This window comes from Mytilus trossulus, chromosome 14 (assembly GCF_036588685.1).
Source record: "Mytilus trossulus isolate FHL-02 chromosome 14, PNRI_Mtr1.1.1.hap1, whole genome shotgun sequence".
In the NCBI taxonomy this organism is placed as follows: domain Eukaryota; kingdom Metazoa; phylum Mollusca; class Bivalvia; order Mytilida; family Mytilidae; genus Mytilus; species Mytilus trossulus.
The window spans coordinates 60,585,917-60,604,076 of NC_086386.1; the positions used below are offsets into that span (position 1 = coordinate 60,585,917).

Here is an 18,160-nt window from a genome sequence, read left to right on the forward strand (position 1 = left end):
CTACTTGTAAACGTCAAATTTTGTGATAACATTTTATATAGTACTACAAAAGAAGTCAATCACAGCTGGTGTCCTTATCCAGTTCTGTTGGTCCGAGGTCTTAGCACTGTATAGATACTTGGGAAAGTCACTATCAACTTTCATTGGACTTTAGTTTCAGCTAACATTGTTTTGGGGAAATATAAATAAGGATGGATTAACACCTGGTTTATTTTAGCGATGATTTAAGGTTATATTGTTTAACAAGCACACAGTGTTTTTCTATACTTTTGATAACATTGTAAAACAATAATCTCAATATCGTTAGGAAGTATTTGTGGGAATTTAAGCCAGTTATGAATGCATTTAGATACAACATCAGACACATTTGAACCTCATCATAAACAAGTGTTACCAAAAGCTTGTATATGTTTTTCACTTAACAAACATTTATTTACATATTTTCCTATTTATGTTTCAGATTAGTATGTTGTATTACATCTTTGCAGTTCAAATTCAAATTTTGATTAGAATGTATTTAATTCAAATTATAATTAATACATGTATATATAATCTTTTTTTCTTTTTCCAGATTTCGAAGAACTCTATGGTACTCAACAAGGAGTTAACTGAGTAAGGAAGACATGGGAACAAGATAATCGTAGCAACAGGAATCATTACATTCAAAATGGCTACCATCATGATACTATCAATCATTGTGCTGATTGCAGTATTAACATTATGTTCATCACAAAACATTACATTTATTCTACAAGAGGATAGACCAAATTCTACACTCATTGGAAATATTTTAACCGAATCAAAATTAAGAGAAAAATATTCTGCAGAACAACTGACCGGCATAACATATGATTTCTATGATAATAAATACAAACATCGTCATCTTTTTCGTCTTGACCCTCTGTCTAGTCATCTCTACACAAATACTATCATCGACAGAGAAGGAGTTGGAATATGTTTATATTTAGAAGATTGCTATTTTGATTTTCAAATTCTTGCACATAAAAAGGATATATTCCATATTATAGATATAAGGGTGAATGTTACTGACTTGAATGATAACGACCCCAAGTTTGAACCAAATGTACTGACTTTGAATATTTCCGAATCAACAGCTCAATATAGCAAATTTTCAATACAAGGTGCTCAGGATTTAGATACTGGGAAAGGAAATGGAATAGCCTCTTATAGTTTAACAAGTCAAAGCGGGAAAGACGATTTAAAACTTTTGGAAGAAAATATTGACGGCAATAAAGCATTATATATTTCGGTGCATAATGAATTAGACAGAGAGAGAACACCATCTTATACTTTATATCTGAAGGCATATGATAACGGCAGCCCATTAAGAACTGGAACCTTGACTATCCATGTTAATATTGTGGATGAAAACGACAACAAGCCATTATTTTCGGAATCTGAGGTGAGTGTAAATTTAGACGAAACTTCTCCGGCTGGAACTTTAGTCAAGCACCTCACAGCAGTGGATATCGACAGTGGCAAAAATGGACAGGTATTTTATCGTTTAAAAAGTTTCCAAGCTAAAGAAATAAATGACTCTTTTACTGTTGATGCCTTAGGGAAACTAACAACCGCTAAAAAACTGGAATATGAACAAAATAAAGTATATACAGTGATAGTTGAAGCTGTAGATAGAGGGAATACTCCACTTAGTTCACAGGCAACGGTAAATGTTCATGTTCAAGACAGTGGCAATAATGCACCAGAAGTCTCCGTGAACTTTTTGTCAAATGAACGAGATGGAGATGCAGTGTTGATTAGTGAGAAATCAGAAATAGATGTTCTTGTTGCAGTTATCAAGGTGAAGGACATGGACTCAGGAGACAATGGTGTTGTAACATGCCAAACATATAGTACATATTTTGGACTTTCAAGGATATCCGACACAGACTTTAGACTAATTGTGCAACATAAACTTGACCGGGAGAGCACTCCTATTCATAATGTTACGGTCACTTGTAAGGACAAGGGTCTACCAGAAATGGATGGGTCAGTACATTTTCAGATTATACTAAAGGATGAAAATGACAATCCACCAAGGTTTTCCCTATACTATTATCAAGTTGACCTTCTAGAAAACACGCCAGCAGGTGCACCTTTACTTACAGTTCCCGCCACAGACATTGACGCTGGTGACAATGGAAAAATAACCTATGCAATTTCTCCAAGTTCTGATCTACGATTTAAAATTAATCCACAGACAGGAGAAGTTACAACCAATCAACTGTTCGATAGAGAAGCAACGGCTCGTCTTACTTTCGAAGTGGTTGCCAAAGACCATGGAGTCCCACCGATGGAATCTAAAGCTCCAGTTGTTGTGAATATTAAAGATGAGAATGACAATAAACCACAATTTGTCAAAATGATTTTTGATTTCCAAGTCTCTGAAAACATGCCAAATGGAACAAACGTAGAAGTTGTGTCGGCCATTGACCCTGATCAAGGAACCAATGCTCAAATTGTATACTCTCTTGATCCTAATTCAGATACATCTTCAATACCATTTAATGTATTTACAAACGGACAAGTCACAACTCTAAAAATATTTGATAGAGAGCACAGAAGTCATTACGATTTCCCTGTTATTGCTGTAGATAAAGGGACACCATCTTTGACAAGTACAGTAACTGTAAGAGTCACCATAACTGACAAAAATGATAACAAGCCAGTTTTCACATTCCCAAAGAATGCTAACAACACAATACAAATTCCAAACACATTGCCTGTCGATTCCATCATTGCAACAATACAAGCATATGATTTGGACTATGAGGAAAATGGAAAAGTGAACTTTTTTATCCTTTCTGGGGATGATGAAAACTTGTTCTATCTCAATCCCTCTACTGGAAGTTTGCATGTGAAAAAGGTATCGAATACAGTGAGAGATAAGAATTTCAGATTAAAGATTGAGGCCAAAGACCGAGGTCGACCTTCATTAAATGAAACAGCAGAACTTAAAATTAGTATTCAGTATGTCAATGCTACTTCTGAAGAGAGCAAGGAGTATATTCTGATTGTAGTCTGTGTTGTTTGTGTAACATTTGTCGTTGCTGTTGCACTCATTGCAGTTATATGTTTCCTACGGAATAAGAATATAGCATGTGGTAAAAATGAGCGATATTTGGAAAATAATCGACCTCCCCAATATGACCAAGTCCAGGCTCACGCAAAAAACTTTCAATACAACGATAAGAATAATCAGAGAGTTAAAGTTGGAACAACATTTACCAAAGAGGAGATGATGGGTACCTTAACTGTAAGAATATTATTTATTACTGTAAATTAAGAAATTTTTGCAAGTCTTTTTTTAGATTGGACAAAAATCTGAGATTAATGATAGTGCTTTTAGGTAAATTTGAATAAAATTATAAGTCAGATATTATAATACAATAATAACCAAGTTGTATTATTCCCAATAAATAAAAATACTTTTCAATTTAAAGAATTATAAATAAGGGGAGTGATGTAGTGGAATATCACTGAGAAGGAACCAAGCATTTACCCATGTCAAACCAACTACATTTGGACTTCTTCTCACCAAAACTTCTGATTTATTTAATGGATAGATAGAACTTTTAGTGTGTGACTGTCTCCAAGTATTTTTAGTCTAAAATTATGGTAGAAAATGAAATAAAGAATTGCAGTTTAAAGTGTTAATTGATATAAAAATAATTTTTGTAAAATGATTTTTTGATCTATAAATGAAGTCAATCAGTTGAAATTCACATAAAAATTCTTTAACCATTAGTATTGTAACTTTAGGATTAATACACAACTCGTCAACTGGATCAAACCACATTTAAAGCCTTTTAGTACAGGGGTTTATTCATTCAAATCATTAATCTGATGAGTTTAATTGAATTAAGGTCATTTGTTCAGCCTGACCTTTTAATAATTAGTTTAAAATAGTTAAAATTTATGTGTAGATTAAAACATGATGAAATGGGTTTGTAGCCCCTTTCTATACCATGTGTTTTGGACACAGATTTCAAAATTTCTCATATTTTTGTTTTGCAAGCAGGTTTCATTTTTCAGTCCTATTCTCATTGCCCTCTTTGACTTTGTTTTAAAGTCTACAAAATAAATCTTCACCAGCATGGGTCGTCACACGTTTTGAAAAACTGTATCAGGTTTATCAAGTTTCTATAGGTGTGAAACATTACTCTGAACAGATCAGATTCCAAGTCTTGATTGTAAGACGTGCCAAACAAGGCCAGTGATTTTGAACGATAAGTTCTTATAGACTTGAACAAATCTTGTCGATTTGTATATTTCCTGTATTGTATACGTGTAAATCCACTCCTCGGTGGAGGGTTCTTTCATTTTGATGTTTTTAAGTATAGGTGTTAAGATAAATTGAGACCACAGGCTTACATAGTATGTCGTAACGTTTAGGTATTATTTAAATCATCATTGTCGGCCTATTGAATCATTAGCTCTGTGGTCAGCGATAATCTTCTAGCTAATGAGTACATCTTTTGTGATGATTCAGTACACAGGACATACCTAATGGTCAGATAATGGTTGTTTTTCTGTTTTCTTCATACTAATTGTCTGTTTAATTGTCTGTTTAATTTTGACATTAGACATCTTGGAGGTCTGTGTGAAAGAAAAAAAGTCAGCAAATATTTTTAAAGGAGAGAAATGCTCCAGCCATTATTTCTGTTTCTGAGGTTATAATTGCTAAGTGGATGTTTGTTCCGATGGTTTCTGAACTAATAAACAAGTTTGACTGTACCTTAGTTTTAATTATGAATTTAATAATAAATGGCTAATTTGCAAGATTTGTCTGTCATGATATGGTTCATTTTCTTAGAGAACTACATAAAAGTATGCATCCCTCCAACCCATCCCCCTTTCCCCTTCTTCAAATGATAAATACCTTACCACCACCATGACTTCCCCTTTATATAACTTAAGAAAATTTTCATTCAATGGTATAGGAATATTTTAACTAGACATAAAAAGTGTCCATAGAAAATGTAATAGACTCATTACTGGTGTAGTCAATTTGTTAGGTTAGGCTAATTATACCAACTGCTAAAACTTAAAAGCCTAATGCTATTCATTTAAACTTTTGATCTAAAATAAGGGAAATGGGGGCTAAGCGATAAAAAGTACATACTAAATATGTATACTTATAAATGAACTTAGTTTGACTGATGCTATCAGCACACAAATTTTCATTTAATTTGACATTAGTGAGTGAAAAACAAAACTATTATACCACACGATGAATTCATTTTGCCTTCTAGAAAAAAATTGTGAATATCATGGAAAATTTCGTTACATTATTGATTATTATCTTTAAATGATTTGCATATTGACTTGCCGGAAGACACGTGTCAACTTTGTCAGTGATAATGATGTCTCAATTTATTATAATAATATGCTGGTCGAATGCTAAGTTATGATAGTAGGCATGTTTTTTATGAATATATTTCATCTATTTACAAATGTATTTAAATTTCATGTGTTTTATGCAGCGCCAATATTTTCAACATGCTGCTTTGGTGACTATAATGAATAAGCAAATTTAAATACAAACTGAAATTGAAACATAATAAAAAGGAGTAATTGCTGGTACAGAAAATTTAATTATCATAACTTTTTTTTATGTTGAATACATTTATATCTCTATCTTTTACAAAAGTATGAAATATTTGTAGTAAATGTCAAAACTATGCCAAATTTTTTTTGTTTATTTAAGAAACATATCACAATCTTTTCTCATAAAATTTGGCGCTGAATCTCCATATAAAGAACAATGATTTGTATAGTATATATATTAACTGACAACAATACATCGAATCACATGACGCAACTTGAACCAACCTCTTTTTGTGCAACATCACGCTCTTTTAAATAGCCATATAGAAATCTGTCCTTGTGAAAAACCTAACTTCATCAACCGAGCCTTCAAATATTATTGTTTTCTTTCTCTAAAAGTTATCTTTTCAGAGCATCTTTCTTCGTTTGTTTTATTTCACAAATCAACCTTTGTTTTAGAAAAATGCGCAAAATGAGATTAAAACTGATATGGTAATTTAACTCTTTTCATCCTGTTTGTGAACATTTGACGATTTTTGGTTCTTTGTTAGATAGGTGTTTAATGGGGAAGAAAATCTGGATAGGTTTCCTTAAAAAGTCACTATTTTTTTCTTTATAATCGATTTCTTTTCACAAAGTGTTCTTTTTAGTTGCAAAGATTTTGTTTTTGTTTCTTGTTTTAAGTGAAATACTTAAGATCTGTTATCTCTAAGCAAAGATAAAATGTGGTTTTGTCACTTTTCTGCATGTACTTTAAATTGAAACAAACTCTTAAACTTATCAGATAAGTTTGTGTAACGAGTGTAATGTTTTTCATTCTTGTCTTTTTTGTTTGGCTAGGATGCTTAACCACACAGTTTACTGCTTTTATGTTTCTTAGGTAAAAGTGACAATCACATATTTTCAATCCTTATTTTTGGCTATGGAGTAAAAATTATTCCTTAAGTATATTCTGAAAAAAAACATCATCAAGGAGATATTTACCGTTATATTTATAAGATAATCAAGAAGTCTCCTTGTAGACCTTTTTGACTGAATGAAAAAAGTGTTTCTGGATATGTAATGCACCTGTTCTAAGAAATTTTTTGTTTGTTTCTTACAAGAAAGAACCAATGGATAGTCAAACCAAATATGAATAAAGCACTAAATCTCGATAAAACAAAAATATATTACAGCTAAATGAAAGGGTTAAAAATAAGATTCTGTTAATAATGTATATTAATAAATGAGAAATATAACATTTTGTCATTTTGTCATTCAAACAATTAAAACCCCTAACTACCCAGTAAGATTCGCAAAGCATGTTTTGGTTTTATAAATTTGACAAAACTTTTATTAAATGTGTCCATTTCTAAAAACAAATACAGGGATGGATAAATGTTTGTTTATTTACCGGGAAATTGACTTATAATGGAATAAAGATGATAAACACTTTGATCCAGGGATTACATTCATCATTAATGAAACTTTGGTGATGACCAACCCAAAAATTTGACACCATTATTTTATCTCTATCATTTGAATCTGTGATGTAGTAAAGTTGATGATCATTGATGATCAAATTTATAAAAAAAAATCTATGAATATTTTTGAAATATTTAACAATGTTTAAAAAAGAAATTTGTGATTGGTTTTTAATACTTTTAAAATTACTACTAGATTTAGTGTTAAAATTATCTCCCTTTAATTTGATATGTGATAGAAATTAAAGTTTTTAATTATAAATATGAAGAAAAAGCTACATCAACCTTGATTGAGTTGTCATATTTTAAATATCTATATTTATTTTTTAGTCAAAGAAAGATTCTAAAGATGACAACAAATACAATTATGATAGACAGGTAGGGGAAACAACTCTTAAAAAATTTGTTCTAGTAATAACTCAATGACAGCAAAATATATACAAGAAATTCTTGATTTTGGTTGACAAATCCATATTAAACCTGGACTGCTAGTACCTTATATGTATGTTCTATAAGAAACATATTCTTTCAATTTTCTATGGGAACGAGACACTTAATTACATTTTACTGAAAGTAACTTAAAATTGTATATTGAAAGTTATACTATGGTTCTCACTCTTGAAAAGTCATATTTTTTTTGTATGAACACAAGTACATTTTGTGAACATGGTGAACATTCATTGAGAATTTTGAAATTAATATTTTAACATGGTTTAATCTCGACTGTACTCTATTGACCTCATAAAGGCTTTCAAATTTTCACGCTTCCTCTTGCCCGATTAAATTCATAAAATACTAATATTTTGTATGTCCAGTAATTTAGATACACATAAAGTTGATTGATTTTATCCGATAACAATGTAGCATTATCTGAATAAATAAATTTTAATCTAAATTCAATTCAGCCTCAACAACAACAGATGTGTTTATTAAAATTCAAATTTTCCTCTTTCCAGAGTTTACTTTATGAAATTGACAATGGATAAATTCAAATTATTTTAACCATGGAATATTGATCTGCATAAATTGAATGTGACTCCTCCCACTTTATTAGAATTGTAGGCTGTAACTAATGATGTTATTGATTCGAAAAGAAAATGTCATAGTTTGAATGGGATGTATGATTACATTGAAAAAGGAGATATGATGAATATTTAAATTTAAAGGGCTTCCAATTCAAAAGCTGTTCTGTGAAAATAAAAATGAAAATAATTCTATCTCACATCAAACTTTACTTCAACATTACATATTCATGATATTGATCTGTATGAAATTTATGATTGCACTCATAGACTTAATTTTCTGTTTAGAACTATATTTTGAGTACTAAAGCCTTTTTTTAGATATTGAGATAAACAAAAAAAATAATCGCAGCTTATGATACAAATAATATATAAATGTTTAGGCTGACACTGGTCAAATAGAAACCATAGTTTGTATACTTTCATAATTATCTGTGATAATAAGTAAGACCATTTGTTCTCTGTTTAACCCCAAGTAGAATAAAATGAACATTAAGATAAAACTGTGTTTAAAATTTTGCCACAGGAAGGTCCTTAGATGACCATTAAAGTAGAGGTTAAGTGTAGCAGACTTATTTCAGTCCTGTCAGATGGACACTAAATGTTATCACTATTTTAATCTAGGGTAATTGTAATGGTGTGACAAAATAAGGCACATTAATCTTTTTAAAAACATTTCTGTTGGTCAACTTGACTAAAATAAAGTTCTTAAAATAGCCTTGGGAGATTCAGAATTTTATTGAAATTGACCAGGTGATAATTTTGTCAGAACCCAAAATAATATAAAGTGTACAAGCAGCATAAATAATTATTTGTGCCATTTGGCGTGATATAAATCCAACATTCAATAAAAAGAAGACCAGTTGATTTTTTCTCACTATTTTTTTTATTGGTCCAAGAATTTCTTGTATATATATTGCTGTCAAATTTAGCAATGTATATCATGTATAAGCTGTACTTATTACAATATCTGTCATGTGATATAAAAAAAAAATGCTGTAATCACTAATGATTTCACAAATTTAAAGAAGAAATTCATTTGTATCTAGTTTTAAGAACTATTTATTAAGATTAAGGCCATTTTTATTTGAATGTATGATTACTCGATGCACTGAAGTATTTGTTGAAGCTTTTTTGTCCCGCTTTTAAAACATTTTTCCATTATCAAGTATATCTGTTGCATAATAGTGTTAGATTGAACTTTGTTTGCCAAATAAGTCTAACCAAGAAAGCATTCCAGCGGAGCGTTAGTATAAACACATACAAGATGTTTTACCTTTGTATAATATCTTGCTGTTTCTGCACTGATTGTACTTCTTCGTGCCATATAGGAAAATGAAAATCAATTTAATGAATAAATAAGAAAAACATGGCTAACAAAGAGTCATAAATGTGACTTTTGTTTGGTGAAACTAGGCTTTTTAACGACAGCATTTGGACACAGGTTAAATTTGTAAGCATGTTAAAAATTTGGTTTCTAAAATTCACCGTTAAATTAATATTATATTTAATAAATTGAAAGGAAGAATGTACAAAAAGTTTTGCTTGTAAATAAAAATATTTTTTAACTTTTATAAAACCGTAAACACCATGAGTCTGATTTTTGAAGTTGACATATATCTACTGGAACATTATTTTTTTGTCCACAGGAACTGAAGCAAGATATGAAATTGATTCCTTATAATTTCCGCTAATCTTTTTCTTTTCACATCATCACTTTTTCAAAACAGAATTCATTTCATGGTGTAAAGTTCTATTCAGGCTACGGATATAATCATGTTAAGTTGGAATATCATTTTATACATGAAGAACATTCAATGACGTGCATAAGCCAGCCATGTCGAAAACACAGCGAATGAAATATGAATGTCATTTCCTCTTTGTGTTTTAGTCAGCAGGTGGCATTAAACATAGGTACAAGCTTCACTGAGAAGCTGATTTCTCTTCAAAGGCCTATACCAAGCACAATATGAAAAAGGGTGATATTATTGCTGTTTTATTTCCAAAATAGGACCATGTTATTGTTTGTGTTAGCTATTAAATATTAATTGATTTTTTTCTACAAAAGTGTTTACCCTTTTCTCGTTGGAGTGCATCGAAACAATCAATGTACATTTCCATAAAGTTTATTTGAAATTTGACGCTATATTTTATTTTCATAATATAACTTTTGAGATCAAAACACATGATAAGGACATGATATTGCAGAATTGATAATGATTTTGATTATTTGAATTTTTTCTTTTCAAAAATATTGTTAATATTTATACCGTATTAAAACAATTTCCTCAGATATAAATGTATTTCCCATACAGAAAAAATGATCACTAGGCCAACTGCATTGCTCAACTGGCCGCCAGTTGAGGGCTAGCTGGCGACCAGTTGAGCAAATAGTTGAGGGCCAGTTGAGGGATAGCTGGATTTTTGCCATGCAAATTAGGTAGCCCTCAACTATTCAATGCTCAACTTTATGCAAATTAGTTGAGCAACGGTGAGAAAATATCATAGTTGAGGGCTAGGTGTCCAACAGTTGAGCAATTAAAGTTGAGGGCTACCTGGCCAACAGTTGAGGACCAGGTCATTAAAAGTTGAGGGCTAGGTGGCCAAAAGATTAGGGCTAGGTCATTAAAAGTTGAGGGCTAGGTCTTTAAAAGTGGAGCACTGTGTGGTAATTGCTAACTGATGTTACTACACATAGTAGAAAAAATAAATTTTAAATTGTGTATTTTTATAGCCAAAATACTGCTGAAAGATCTCCACTATCAACAGACTACATGAATGCTTGATCCTTGCTTTTTAAAACTTATCTAGCAAATAAGAATAGACCTCTAGTTTTATACCAAATTATTATATAAGAATACTCTTATTTTATTAGTAATACTTTCTTAAACAAATTGTCTTAATAATGAAATAAACATGTCTCCTGTCTTACACATTTTGACAATATATAAATTAATGCATAAATATATTGTTTCAATTTTTTCTTCACTATAAAGTTTATAAAGAAAACACTTTAAATATCACTCTTTTGAACCAAAAGAGCATAATTATACACTAATTCAAAATGGTGGAAATCAAATCTAGTCCAATGTACTTACCAAAAGATGTTTCCAGAAATATGTGTTAAAACATCAATCTTCCTAAATCCTAGAATCATGTCATCAAAAAAATACACTGCACTTTTCAATGTCAATACAGTTATTTGTAACTTTTTTTATCTACATTCATTGTAAAATTCATATTCTATTCAAGAAAGCTAGAAGACATCTTTGCTTTTCATGTGCATGCTCAAACCCAGTTCAAATTTTAAATGTTTGAGGTTCTTTTGGGTATTGTGACAGTGTGATCACTTTGAGAATTGCCCCTAATAATAACTGTTAATTACCTAAATTTTGAATATTTGATATATCCTATAATAAAAGAAATACTGTTTGTTTTTATCTTTATGTCAAAGATTTAGTTAAGTTAAAATACAGAAAAATGTATGAAAACATGTGCTTCCCTTAATTTTGCCTCAAATATTGTGTACATTTATAATAATACTTCCTGTCCATTTGCACTAAAGACTGATAAAACAGATGGCATATAACATTTATATCACCAGGTCATATTTCTAATTGCTCAACTTTTGCTCAACTATAAAAAAAAATCAAAGTCTGAACGCTCAACTTTTCCTCAACTACAAAAATTTCAAAGTCTGAATGCTCAACTTTTTCTCAACTATAAAAATTTCAAAGTCTGAATGCTCAACTTTTGCTCAACTATATGAAAACTAAAGATCAATTGCTCAACTTAATGGCCAGCTTCAGTTGAGGGCCAGTTGAGCGACATATATTCAACATACAGTGCTAGGCCAGTTTTGAGTTGAGCTAAGATGCTCAACACCTAGCCCTCAACTATTTTGCTTAAAACAGCTAGCCCTCAACTGTCCACCACATGACCATCAACTGGCCCTCAACTTTTTTTTCTGTAGGGGTTGATTTATTGTGTTAGAAATGTAGCGCCTTAATTCTGTTACATGATTCTGTATAAACATTGAACTTAGGGAATGAGGCGACAGGACCATGACCATAAACTGAGCATTAAGGATTTTAATTACTGAAAAAGCAAAACAGTCAAGGCCTGAAGTAATATTTTTATTATTTATTTTGAATGATTCATAAAGAAGATGCAGTTTCTTTCAAAGACTTGATAGTTTATTTTTCTAATTTATTTGAAGGTGTTCTATTACAAGTTTTGAATCTAAACTATAAGCAGTTTATAAAGAAATTTATAGTAGGAAAAATAAGCTATATTTTTTAACCCCCTGTGTTTGTTTGGTTAATTTTTTCCCCACAGAACACACTATTTGCCTCTTTTCTTCTATCTCAGACACCTCAAATACTCTTCTAATGAAATCGTTGTATTGGTAAGTTTTTAGAAACAGGTTATCATGTCTCTCTTCCCAATATCATACTGTCAAAATCTTTGAATTAAAGAAGTATAAATATATATTTCCTGGTTTTATCTATGCTTATAACAATTCTATATTTCAAAAAACAAATAAATATAGAAAATTTGTTTCCTAGTAGTACATATCAAGTTTAATGACTCTGAAACTAAATATGTTTGATTTTATTTTTCACAGATGCCACAGAAAGTACCAGATGAAAGTGAAACTTCCAGTAAAACAGACAGTGGTCATGGCAGTGAAGAAGATTACAATCAGCAATTAGGTAATATACTATAATATAATATCTGTGTTGAAGGCATACTTTGACCTATTATTGTTAACTTTTTATACATTGTGACTTGGATTTGTGTAAGGAACTTTTATAGAACACCTTTCTCCATCCTGAATTAGATATAGTTGGGAATTGATAGCAAAAAAAAAATATATTTAAAAAAAGGAAGAAAGTGAGGAAATTGGACACACAATGAACATCATGATGAAATTTGTAAAGGGAGATAATACACTTTTACCACCATAAAGAAAAGATGTGGTTTGTTTGCCAATGAGACAATTATCTACTTAAGAGACCAATTCAAAAGAGAATGTGCTAGCATTACAAAATGTGAAACATCTCAAAAGAGAATGGACTGTTTTCAAATTAGATACCCATAAAAACTTTTTGAAATACCGGTATTCAAAAGTTTCCTGACAATATTATGGTGTTAATGTCATTGAAGCAGTTCACCTAAAAATTCCTTTTAAAAGAACGTAAAGCAAGTAAAGATTCATTAGTGTCACCAAAATTAAGTTGCAAACCATTCAATAGGACAATCTCTGAAAAGTCTCCAAAAAGGAAAAAATCTTTTAAAAAAACAAAACACATTAAAAAAAAAAGAAGAAAAAAGAATGTTAAATTGATTCACTCTAAAGTAAAGCTATGTTTTTCATTAAATACTAATTAATATTTTTCTTATTTCAGATAAAAATGGAAGACCATTTGCTCTGAACAATCAAAATTATAATAACACTGGAATATATGTTATGTTAGACAAAAACAAATCTAATAATACAGACATTGCACGTGGCAATATGTTACCCCCACAGCGGGACAAATCTAGTAAATATTTAGATGATAGCATGCTGACGGGGAGTTTAAATTCTATGTGGTCAGAAAATCCATCAAGTAGGCACCCTAGTAATTCACAGACTTCAACGATTAGTCCCTCATGGACTAATGATATGAAATTAAATTTTCAAAACAATTCACCATTTTATATGGCATTAGGTAGCATACAAAGTCGAGATGACGATGAATGTACAACAACATCCGGTAGCTACACAATTAATCCAGATGAACTGGACGATGAATTTGAAAATCGTCCAAAAGATCTTTTCGTATAGCAGGACAGTGAAGTTTCTACAAATAAAGGTGCCAAATTTTACATTATACTGTTACAGTGCTGAATGCGAGATAGAAATGCCTAAACTAATATGTTATAATAAGATGAATATCTGTTAAACTCACCAAACCAAATCTTAATCTATACAGAGTAAAATCAAACATGGCCCAGGGGAGATAACTCCAATTCAACCAATGACTGAAAGTACAGGGGACTACAGTTTCCTAATGCAGAAAGAAAGACTAGTATGTGGATATGAATGTATTGTACGCAGGATTTGTGGTGAGTTTAATTTCTCTTTGTTACATTTAATTGTGTTTCATAAAATTTAATAAAATAACATACAACTTTGTCATAGAAAATCTACTAGTTTGTGATAATTGTTAGGATTTAGAAACCTATTGTGCATGTTGATGTGAATTTGTATGTTTGCAAACGTTATGATTTTCCTACTTTTTAACCAAAAAAAATACAGTAATCTGCACACACAAATGTTAAGTTATTTTATAAGAAATTAATGTCATATCTTCCTTTTATGAGATCTGCAATAAAAATTTATAGAGCTGTTATATTTTATTCTGCACACAACATATTTCTGAGAACAGTTATTGTATATAACAAAAAATTGAAAGAAACTGTTTGCATTGTTTTAGATGCATCAATTTATTTATTTTTTTATTTGTATTTTCAGATGTAAGGAGAAAAGAAAATGGATTTCAGAAAGAGAAAGAAAAGTGGAGGAAAACCTATGTAGTAGTCATGATAGATCCTTATCATCATTAACTTTTACAATTCTTAAAAAACTAAAATGGCAAAATTTTCATTTCATTTTTTGCAATTTTGCATTGATCTCAGTAAATCTTTATAAGCATGACATGTAAGAGGTCTGTGATGTCATTTATTTACTAATGTGTTCAGTTTGTACATAATTTTGTTAACTATTTTTGTTATATTTTATAATTTGTAAAGAACAAAATTATATATAAAGGTGCTTGTTCTTAGGAATGGAAAGTGAATGTTATGGATATAAAAAAAAGTCCCTAATTTTATAAATGTGGTGTGAGTGAGAGAGATAGAGAGAGAGAGAACAAAATATGGTGTGAAAGATTGTTGTTACTTGTAGGTATGAAAGGCATAGGGAATTATGTTTTATTCTTACTGAAAATACTGCCAGAATCTGAAAAATAATAGTTACCCAAAGTATTCAGAAAAAGAAAACTCTCTCCAAATATTTTTTGATAAAAGATAGCATGAGCTACATTAATTGTGCAGAGGTAAAATCAATATTTACACTTAGAAATAATAATGTTTTTTATGTGCACATTTTTTTCGAGGAATTAAGTGAAATATATTCTTTGATACCTTTGGCATATAAGAAATTAAACCAATATATTTATTCACCTAAAGCTAAAATATTGAATTATCTCCCTTATTGTTCATTATGATAATTTGATTTAAAATATATTCAAGGGAGCATATTACATTCAGAGTAAGGAAAAACATTAATATAAAAGATTAACATTTTGCAGATAGATTATGATGCATTTCAAAATATCAAATCCAATAATTAAATATTAATTGGTGCATATGAATCTGACGAAAGATAAATATTGGTCAGTAGAAACTATACCTTATTTGTTATTTGTATGAATTGTCCTTTCTTGTTAGTATTATTCTTGTTAACACTGTTTTACACATAAACTAGATGGAGAAAATATACTACAAAATACAATGTTATATTAATGAAACTAACAAATAAAATAAATATAAAAGACAAACAATTGTTTATTTCAAACACCTACTCATAAGGAGATATGGACAGGTATGATTGCTAAGAGATAAGTCTCCCCAAAAACCAGACGAAAAGAAAATCCAGGTTAACAACTTCACACTGATCACAGTATAACTTACAATAGTGAGCAAAAACCATATACCATAGTAAGCTACAGAATGTATAACAATTCAAAAGAGGTAACTAATGCACCAAATGTTCACCTACTGAATCATCTGCTATAAATATAACTCATCTGATAGATCTCTAGAAAAGATGGCAGCATCATTGCTTACATATTTTTCAAATCCCATTGTCAAAAATCATGGAAGTTGAAGGGTTTATAGAATTGATTGTACATGCAATATCTAACTTAAACTTCAAGATGAACAGAAATTCACACATTATAGTCCAATAAAAACCTGACATATTTTCTAGAACATAGGAAATGAGATGTATTGTACAACATATAAAAAATGGTGAATACATTTAGAACAAAATAACTACATCTCTTTAAAATACTAAATGCAAAAGAAGTAATGCTCTTAGTATTGCCAGTAAGAAGTTAGGCCATCTTCGTTAGACATTTGGCTTGATGTAATTCACATTACTGGTAATCTCATTAATAAATTATAATGCTTGTTCTTTTAGCTGCTGCAACCAATTCCATATTCTAGTGAATAGGTCAGTGACAACGTCAATCTCTAGAGGTCTTACTCCTTCAATTGGCCACCAACCCCCTAAAACTGACAGGGTTATAGACTTTCAGAGTTTATAGATTTAAGCTTAAATGCACTATCTGTCTACAACTTAACATTAACAGATATTCACATATAATAATCCAATCGAAACCTGGCATATTTTCTAGAAACAAGAATATTACTATATTTAATATTATATTGCAAAACAGATTGAAGAAAAATGACGGATAAATTCAGAATAAAATCACTACACTTCATTAAAAATACCAAATGCAAAGGAAAAGCATTTCTAGTAGTGTCTAGAGCTCAAAGGAAGTAATGCTTGCAGTTGCCCTGATAGCATATCTGTGAAAAATGCTGTGAGCGGAATGCCATTAAGAAGTTAGGTCTTCATCGTTTAATGTATTTCACATTACCGGTAACATATTTATAAATGCTGGTTCTTTGGGCAGCTGTATCAGATTCCAAGTTCTTGTGAATAGACCAGAGGTCTTGCTCAATTGGTATAATTCATTGGTTTCTGCTTAATGAGCTTTTATAAAGTTGCCGTTCAGTTTCAATAATGAGGATGTAGACTTCTAGCAATAGATTAAATGCCCAAGCAATGTCTTGTGTGAAGTATAAGGAAGGATTGCTTATGATTTCGACTTGAAAGATTTGTAATAACACAAACTTTGTCAACTGGATTTGATAGATGGGCTTTGAAGTAGGAAGCCACACTGATGTCCCATGGTCACGTTAAAAATCGATCCTCAAATCACTAGGTTACTTATATACAAATTAAAACAAAAATTCACATAGTTATCAAAGTTACCAGGATTATAATTTAATACGACAGACTAGCGTTTAGTGTACATAAGACTCATCAATGACGCCCAGATAAAAAATAGTTACAGAGCCAAACAAGTACAAAGTCAAAGAGCATCGAGGACCCAAAATTCCCAAAAAGTTTTGCCAAATACGGCTAAGGTATATATAGTCTAGTTCTGGGATAAGAAAATCCTTAGTTTTGGAAAAAAAAAATCAAAGTTTTGTAACAGGAAATTTATAAAAATGACCATATGATATAATTGATATTTATTTCAACACCGAAGTACTGACAACTGGGCTGGTGATACCCTCGGGGACGAAACGTCCACCAGCAGGGCATCGACCCAGTGGTTTTCATAGTTATCAAAGGTGCTAGGATAATAATCTAATACGCCAGACGCGCGTTTCGGCTACATCAGAGACACATCCTATTTGTTTATAAGCCCCTTATATATGGAATTCACAGATTCTTTTAAATGAGTTGTCAGGTTACCATTCAGTTGGCCAATCCCCCACCCCTTGGAACTGCAATTTGTACAGATTTAGGCAAATTCTGAGTATTTGTACATAACACATGTAAAACAATGGACACCAACATTAGGTTAAAAGTAAATCCATTGCGTCTCTGATACACAGTATTGCATGTTGATTCGATGAAAAAGTGTTGTATTTGAAAATTTGACAACAGAATAATAAAAAGTGTTTTGAAATGAATCATTGAAACACTAGTCATTAATTACCATCTGGAAACATCAAGCTGCTGTTTTAATTGTTTTGGGGTGTGTGTGAAATTCATTCATTTGTTTCTTTGGCAAATATTTATGCCCTCGAAGTCTTAATAGCTGGTGTTTGAATCCTATTTATCTCCTATAGATTACCCTACACACATACGTTCTGCTATTTGCTTGTTTCATGACTTTTTTTTACTATATATCTTTATTTACCAATTTCATCACAACTATAGGCATACAACATATAAACTACACAAAG

General features: G+C 30.7%; 1 protein-coding gene across 18 annotated transcripts in view; it reads left to right on the top strand.

Annotated features, from left to right (window-relative positions):
• LOC134696627 (protocadherin-9-like) overlaps window positions 1-14,967 on the top strand; it is a 68,856-nt gene extending 53,889 nt beyond the window's left edge. For 17 of the 18 annotated variants that reach the window (XM_063558499.1, XM_063558501.1, XM_063558498.1 and 14 more), the window contains 5 exons: window positions 572-3,277; window positions 7,365-7,412; window positions 12,684-12,771; window positions 13,468-14,170; window positions 14,580-14,967. In XM_063558499.1, coding sequence (XP_063414569.1) covers window positions 668-3,277; window positions 7,365-7,412; window positions 12,684-12,771; window positions 13,468-13,889 — 3,168 coding nt within the window. In that variant the 5' untranslated portion in view covers window positions 572-667 and the 3' untranslated portion in view covers window positions 13,890-14,170; window positions 14,580-14,967. The remainder of the gene's footprint in view (window positions 1-571; window positions 3,278-7,364; window positions 7,413-12,683; window positions 12,772-13,467; window positions 14,171-14,579) is intronic. The other variant, XM_063558516.1, reaches the window with a different exon arrangement.
• The last annotated feature ends 3,193 nt before the right edge of the window (window positions 14,968-18,160 follow it).